The 8,793-nt window shown below is 38.8% G+C and overlaps 1 protein-coding gene across 1 annotated transcript; it reads left to right on the forward strand.

The window, feature by feature from the left end:
- The first annotated feature begins 333 nt into the window (after positions 1-333).
- On the forward strand, positions 334-1,154 carry LOC137959530 (uncharacterized). The gene is made up of 4 exons (XM_068806893.1): positions 334-355; positions 508-666; positions 737-763; positions 1,027-1,154. The coding sequence occupies exons 1-4, from the start codon at positions 334-336 to the stop codon at positions 1,152-1,154; spliced, it is 336 nt and encodes a 111-aa protein (XP_068662994.1).
- Positions 1,155-8,793: the final 7,639 nt, after the last annotated feature.

Consider the following 8,793-nt stretch of genomic DNA (forward strand, 5'->3'; position numbering starts at 1 on the left):
TAGGTTGTCAGTTTCTTTCTTTTATTTCCTCCATATCTGTTCCACAGTCATATCAGGAGGCTCTGCAACATCCAAGATGGAAGGCAGCAATGGATGAAGAAATGAAAGCACTTAATGACCATTGGTTCCTCTTCCCACAGGTAAAAAATTTGTTGGTTGCAAGTGCATTTATACTATCAAACACAATCCGGATGGGTCCATTGCACTACTGAAGGCTCGACTAGTTGCAAAAGGTTAGACTCAATGCTATGGAATTGATTATGAAGAAACCTTCTCTCCAATGGCAAAAATGAACTCAGTACGTATCTTTTTATCTCTGACAGCCAAGTCATCATGGCCAATATATCATCTGGATGTAAAAAATGAATTTCTAAATGGTGATATTAAAGAAGAAATTTACATGCAACAACCACCTGGGTATGTGATTGAGGGGGAGTCCGTATGCCGCCTTAAAAAATCTCTATATGGTCTAAAGCAATCCCCTCGAGCATGGTTTGAGAAATTTAGTCAAGCCATCAGACGGGCCGGTTCACAAATGCTCTGCAAATCAATCAATATTTATTGAAAATACAACGAGAGGTAAGGTGATTCTAGCTTTATATGCTGATGATATTATTTTAAATGCAAGCGATTCCGAGGGCATCCAGAAAACAAAGGAGAAAATATGTGCAGAATTCAAGACGATGGATCTTGGATTACTCAAATATTTCTTGGGTATTGAAGTGTTACAATCCAGACATGGGATTGTCCCATCCCAAAGGAAGTATGTCGTTGATCTACTAGAAGAAACAGGAATGACGGGATACAAACAAGCAGACACTCCTATGGATGCAAATACAAAATTATGTGGAGGCTCTAAAAAAGATGTAGATATTGGAAAATATCAATGACTAGTGGGACGACTTATTTACTTATGTGTAACAAGGCCAGATATTTCAGACGCAGTAAGTGTAGTAAGTCAATACATGAACAAACTACAACTAAGTCATTGGCAAGCACTTGAAAGAATACTATGATATCTGAAAGGAGCTCTTGGTAGGGGACTTCTATATAAAAATCATGGTCACTTCAACATCGAAGGGTTCTCAAATGCAGATTGGACTGGATCCCCAGATGATAGAAAATCTACTTCAGGATTTTATACGATGGTTTGAGGAAATCTGGTTACATGGAAAAGCAAAAAGCAAAATGTAGTAACACAGTCGAGTGCAAAAGCAGAATACAGAGCCATGGCACACACTGTTAGTGAAATCATATGGATAAGATCTCTTCTCATTGAGTTGGGATTCTACAAAGAAGTTCCAATAGATCTATTCTGTGACAATCAAGCAGCAATACACATTAAATCGAATCCAGTCTTCCATAAAAGGACAAAGCATATTGAAGTGGATTTCCAATTTTATATGAGAAAAGTTCCAACATGGTTTCTTATCTCTTAAGCATATATCAACACAAAATCAAGTTGCAGACATTCTCACCAATCCAGTCACTCACAAGATTATGTCTACCATATGCAGCAATCTAGGCATTTATGATGTCTTCTCAACCCCAGCTTGAGGGGGAGTGTTACAATGTGGGTCCCACCATGGTGCTCCAACGGGTGGGACCCACCATGAGGACGTGGGAGACCAAGAAGAGTCCTAGACGATGTGGGACACTATGAAGAGTCCTCACCCAAGCAAACACGAGTTAAGGAATCAAGAAGCACAGGTAGAATTGAGTTAGAAGACTTAAAGATCAAATGGGACCCACAAATATCTCACGAGCTATCAACCTTATCATGATGAGCTGGAGGATTACGAGGGACCCACAAGGATAAGGCTACAAGCTGGCCTTCACCCCTATAGTCACGTGAAGAAAGCAAGAGTTCTAGTTCAACTCATATTATGCTTATAGTAGTTTGGTTTAAATAGACATATCTTAGAGAGTTAGAGTTGGAATGTAATTAGGATTGAAAGGCTAATTTTATAAGGACTCTACCTCCTCCTCTAATATAAATAGAGGTGTTGTAATTTGGAATTAATAAAGTTACACATCTCATCCTTGAGTTACTCTCTCTCTCTCCCTTTGCTTGGCGCAACCTCTCTTTGCTCTTTTATTTTTTTTCCTTCTGTCTTCCCGAGAGCTCTTCTTCCCTTTTCTCTTTTTTTCCTTCTTCTTTCTCTTGCTCGGAATTATGGAAAAGGGATCCTAAATTCAACAGTTTTGAGTTGCTCCTAGTCTTCCCGAGTTAATTCACTGCATTCTTTTGCAACTGAGATGTCATTTTCAAGCTTTTTGGGCTCAAAGGGGTCATTCCAAATGTCCCAATCCATTGATTGAAGGAAGAATTCTATTCTTACCTTCCAATATCCATTATTTGTTCCAGTAAATAATGGTGGAGAGTTGGTAGATTGTCCTTTGGGAAGGAATAATTCATCTTGAGATGCCCTTTATCATTTTCAAAATCAAGGAGATTTTGAGTTCAATTTAGTTCTTGGCCTGTTCTGATACAATGGTTGTCCAAGTGGCTTGGGGGGGGGGGGGGGGGGGGGAGATGTTGAATTGCGATTTCCATATTAAAACTGATTTATGTTTGTAATCAAAATATCACGCATGAAAGCAATTTAATGAAGATAATAACATGCATGCACCACAAGGACAATGTTAGGAATTAGAAGCCCTAATTCCAAACTAACGACAGAAATAATTATAATCTCAGAAGAAACGAAAAAGCAAGCACGGAAAAAACAACTAGATTTATACAGGTTCAGTGAGATTACATCCTATCTTCCGCCACTGCAGTAATCCACTACGAAGATAAAATAATTTGCAAAAGAAATCACTCACACTTAGAGGTGTTTTTCTCTAACCTCTAACCTCTCTCGGGTTGCAACTCGAGATCTATCAAATGATGATGATAAAACCCCAGTGGCAGCACCCCTAAATATAAAAGAAAAATTAGGGCAACCGGATTACAAGTGTGAAATGCCCAAAATACCCTTAATGAAATAACAAGCAATATGTCGTGGATTTGGCAAGCCCCCTTCAACCCCCACAGCGACCTTACCGCGAAGGTCGACCCCTGTACTAACTCAGCATAAGACATTAATTAGGCTCCACAACTTAATAGACAAAAAGATTTTTTGTTCTTGATGTTCCCCTAGTGGTAGTCAACGCCCAAGAACCCTTGCTAGGAATTTTTTTCATTATTAAGCTCTAATAGCTGGAAAATCACAAACATAATCCAGATCTTTGGGTATGTGTGTGCGTAAGGGAGAGGGGGGGGGGGGGGGGGGGGGGGGGGGGGGGGGGGGGGGGGTGAATGGCGATTTCCGTATTAAAACTGATTTATGCTTGTAATCAAAATATCACGCATGAAAGCAATTTAATGAAGATAATAACATGCATGTGCCACAAGGACAATGTGAGGAATTAGAAGCCCTAATTCCAAACTAACGAGAGAAATAATTATAATCTCAGAAGAAAGGAAAAGCAAGCACGGAAAAAAACACTAGATTTATACAAGTTTAGTGAGATTACATCCTATCTTCCGCCACTGCAGTAATCCACTATGAAGATAAAATAATTTACAAGAGAAATCACACACTTAGAGGTGTTTTTCTCAAACCTCCAACCTCTCTCGGGTTGCAACTTGAGATCCATCAAATGATGATGATAAAACCCCAGTAGCAACACCCTAAATATAAAAGAAAAATTAGGGCAACCGGATTACAAGTGTGAAATGCCAAAACTACCCTTAATGAAATAACAATCAATATGTCGTGGATTTGGCAAGCCCACTTCCAACCCCCATAGTGACCTTACCGCGAAGGTCGACCCCTGTACGAACTCAGCGTAAGGCATTAATTAGGCTCCACAACTTAACAGACAAAAAAGTTTTTTGTTCTTGATGTTCCCCTAGTGGTAGTCAACGCCCAAGAACCCTTGCTTGGAATTTTTTTCATTATTAAGCTCTAATAGCTCGAAAATTACAAACATATTCCAGATCTTTGGGTATGTGTGTGCGTAAGGGGGGGTGGGGGTTGAATTGCGATTTCCGTATTAAAACTGATTTATGCTTGTAATCAAAATATCACGCATGAAAGCAATTTAATGAAGATAATAACATGCATGTACCACAAGGACAATGTTAGGAATTAGAAGCCCTAATTCCAAACTAACGAGAGAAATAATTATAATCTCAGAAGAAAGCAAAAGCAAGCAAAGAAAAAAGAACTAGATTTATACAGGTTCAGTGAGATTACATCGTATCTTCCACCACTGCAGTAATCCACTATGAAGATAAAATAATTTACAAGAGAAATCACACACACTTAGAGGTGTTTTTCTCTAACCTCTAACCTCTCTCGGGTTGCAACTCGAGATCCATCAAATGATGATGATAAAACCCCAGTAGCAGCACCCCTAAATAAAAAAGAAAAATTAGGGCAGCCGGATTACAAGTGTGAAATGCCCAAACTACCCTTAATAAAATAACAATCAATATGTCGTGGATTTGGCAAGCCCCCTTCCAACCCCCACAACGACCTTACCGCGAAGGTCGACCCCTGTTCTAACTATGCGTAAGGCATTAATTAGGCTGCACAACTTCACAGACAAAAAAAAATTTTGTGCTTGATGTTCCCCTAGTGGTAGTCAACGCCCAAGAACCCTTGCTTGGAATTTTTTTCATTATTAAGCTCTAATAGCTGGAAAATTGCAAACATATTCCAGCTCTTTGAGTATGTGTGTGTGTAAGGAGAGGGGGGGGGGGGGGGGGGGGGGGGGGGGGTTTGAATTGTGTTTTCCGTATTAAAACTGATTTATGCTTGTAATCAAAATATCACGCATGAAAGCAATTTAATGAAGATAATAACATGCATGTACCACAAGGACAATGTTAGGAATTAGAAGCACTAATTCCAAACTAACGAGAGAAATAATTATAATCTCAGAAGAAAGGAAAAGCAAGCACGAAAAAAACAACTAGATTTATACAGGTTCAGTGAGATTACATCCTATCTTCCGCCACTACAGTAATCCACTATGAAGATAAAATAATTTACAAGAGAAATCACACACACTTAGAGGTGTTTTTCTCTAACCTCTAACCTCTCTCGGGTTGCAACTCGAGATCCATCAAATGCTGATGATAAAACCCCAGTAGCAACACCCCTAAAGATAAAAGAAAAATTAGGGCAGCCGGATTACAAGTGTGAAATGCCCAAACTACCCTTAATGAAATAACAATCAATATGTCGTGGATTTGGCAAGCCCCCTTCCAACCCCCACAGCGACCTTACCGCGAAGGTCGACCCCTGTACTAACTCAGCGTAAGGCATTAATTAGGCTCCACAACTTAACAGGCAAAAAGATTTTTTGTTCTTGATGTTCCCCTAGTGGTAGTCAACGCCCAAGAACCCTTGCTTGGAATTTTTTTCATTATTAAGCTCTAATAGCTGAAAATTACAAACATATTCCAGATCTTTGGGTATGTGTGTGCGTAAGGGGGGGGGGGGGGGGGGGTTGAATTGCGATTTCAGTATTTAAACTGATTTATGCTTGTAATCAAAATATCACGCATGAAAGCAATTTAATGAAGATAATAACATGCATGTACCACAAGGACAATGTTAGGAATTAGAAGCCCTAATTCCAAACTAACGAGAGAAATAATTATAATCTCAGAAGAAAGGAAAAGCAAGCACGAAAAAAACAACTAGATTTATACAGGTTCAGTGAGATTACATCCTATCTTCCGCCACTACAGTAATCCACTATGAAGATAAAATAATTTACAAGAGAAATCACACACACTTAGAGGTGTTTTTCTCTAACCTCTAACCTCTCTCGGGTTGCAACTCGAGATCCATCAAATGCTGATGATAAAACCCCAGTAGCAACACCCCTAAAGATAAAAGAAAAATTAGGGCAGCCGGATTACAAGTGTGAAATGCCCAAACTACCCTTAATGAAATAACAATCAATATGTCGTGGATTTGGCAAGCCCCCTTCCAACCCCCACAGAGACCTTACCGTGAAGGTCAACCCCTGTTCTAACTATGCGTAAGGCATTAATTAGGCTACACAACTTCACAGACAAAAATATTTTTTGTGCTTGATGTTCCCCTAGTTGTAGTCAACGCCCAAGAACCCTTGCTTGGAATTTTTTTCATTATTAAGCTCTAATAGCTGGAAAATTACAAACATATTCCAGCTCTTTGGGTATGTGTGTGTGTAAGGAGGGAGGAGGGGGGGTTTGAATTGTGTTTTCTGTATTAAATCTGATTTATGCTTGTAATCAAAATATCACGCATGAAAGCAATTTAATGAAGATAATAACATGCATGTACCACAAGGACAATGTTAGGAATTAGAAGCCCTAATTCCAAACTAACGAGAGAAATAATTATAATCTAAGAAGAAAGGAAAAGGAAGCACGAAAAAAACAACTAGATTTATACAGATTCAGTTAGATTACATCCTATCTTCCGCCACTGTAGTAATCCACTATAAAGATAAAATAATTTACAAGAGAAATCACACACACTTAGAGGTGTTTTTCTCTAACCTCTAACCTCTCTCGGGTTGCAACTCGAGATCTATCAAATGATGATGATAAAACCCCAGTAGCAGCACCCCTAAATATAAAAGAAAAATTAGGGTAGCCGGATTACAAGTGTGAAATGCCCAAACTACCCTTAATGAAATAACAATCAATATGTCGTGGATTTGGCAAACCCCTTCCAACCCCCACAGCGACCTTACAGCGAAGGTCGACCCCTGTTCTAACTATGCGTAAGGCATTAATTAGGCTGCACAACTTCACAGACAAAAAGATTTTTTGTGCTTGATGTTCCCCTAGTGGTAGTCAACGCCCAAGAAGCCTTGCTTGGAATTTTTTTCATTATTAAGCTCTAATTGCTGAAAAATTACAAACATATTCCAGCTCTTTGGGTATGTGAGTGTGTAAGGAGGGAGGAGGGGGGGTTTGAATTGTGTTTTCCGTATTAAAACTGATTTATGCTTGTAATCAAAATATCACGCAAGAAAGCAATTTAATGAAGATAATAACATGCATGTACCACAAGGACAATGTTAGGAATTAGAAGCCCTAATTCCAAACTAACGAGAGAAATAATTATAATCTCAAAATAAAGGAAAAGCAAGAACAGAAAAAACAACTAGATTTATACAGGTTCAGTGAGATTACATCCTATCTTCCGCCACTGCAGTAATCTACTATGATGATAAAATAATTTGCAAGAGAAATCACTCACACTTAGAGGTGTTTTTCTCTAACCTCCAACCCCTCTCGGGTTGCAACTCGAGATCCATCAAATGATGATGATAAAACCCCAGTAGCAGCACCCCTAAATATAAAAGAAAAATTAGGGCAACAGGATTAAGAGTGTGAAATGCCCAAACTACCCTTAATGAAATAACAATCAATATGTCGTGGATTTGGCAAGCCCCCTTCCAACCCCCACAGCGACCTTACCGTGAAGGTCGACCCCTGTACTAACTCAGCGTAAGGCATTAATTAGGCTCCACAACTTAACAGACAAAAAGATTTTTTGTTCTTGATGTTCCCCTAGTGGCAGTCAACGCCCAAGAACCCTTGCTTGGAATTTTCTTCATTATTAAGCTCTAATAGCTGGAAAATTACAAACATATTCCAGATTTTTGGGTATGTGTGTGTGTAAGGGGGGAGGGGTGGTTGAATTGCGATTTCCGTATTAAAACTGATTTATGCTTGTAATCAAAATATCACGCAAGAAAGCAATTTATTGAAGATAATAACATGCATGTACCACAAGGACAATGTTAGGAATTAGAAGCCCTAATTCCAAACTAATGAGAGAAATAATTATAATCTCAGAAGAAAGGAAAAGAAAGCACGAAAAAAACAACTAGATTTATACAGATTCAGTGAGATTACATCCTATCTTCCGCCACTGCAGTAATCCACTATGAAGATAAAATAATTTACAAGAGAAATCACACACACTTAGAGGTGTTTTTCTCTAACCACTAACCTCTCTCGGGTTGCAACTCGAGATCCATCAAATGATGATGATAAAACCCCAGTAGCAGCACCCCTAAATGTAAAAGAAAAATTAGGGCAGCCGGATTACAAGTGTGAAATGCCCAAACTACCCTTAATGAAATAACAATCAATATGTCGTGGATTTGGCAAGCACCGTTCTAACCCCCACAACGACCTTACCGTGAAGGTCGACCCCTGTTCTAACTCAGCGTAAGGCATTAATTAGGCTGCACAACTTCACAGACAAAAAGACTTTTTGTGCTTGATGTTCCCCTAGTGGTAGTCAACGCCCAAGAACCCTTGCTTGGAATTTTTTTCATTATTAGGCTCTAATAGTTGGAAAATTACAAACATATTCCAGCTCTTTGGGTATGTGTGTGTGTAAGGAGGGAGGAGGGGGGGTTTGAATTGCGTTTTCCGTATTAAAACTGATTTATGCTTGTAATCAAAATATCACGCATGAAAGCAATTTAATGAAGATAATAACATGCATGTACCACAAGGACAATGTTACGAATTAGAAGCCCTAATTCCAAACTAACGAAAGAAATAATTATAATCTTAAAAGAAAGGAAAAGCAAAAACGGAAAAAACAACTAGATTTATATAGGTTCAGTGAGATTACATCCTATCTTCCGCCACTACAGTAATCCACTATGAAGATAAAATAATTTACAAGAGAAATCACACACACTTAGAGATGTTTTTCTCTAACCTGTCTCGGGTTGCAACTCGAGATCCATCAAATGATGATGATAAAA

The sequence above is a fragment of the Aristolochia californica genome, unplaced genomic scaffold (genome assembly GCF_029961685.1).
Source record: "Aristolochia californica isolate CCGP_79_NKW_82.1479 unplaced genomic scaffold, dmAriCali1.0.hap1 SCAF_3, whole genome shotgun sequence".
Taxonomy (NCBI): domain Eukaryota; kingdom Viridiplantae; phylum Streptophyta; class Magnoliopsida; order Piperales; family Aristolochiaceae; genus Aristolochia; species Aristolochia californica.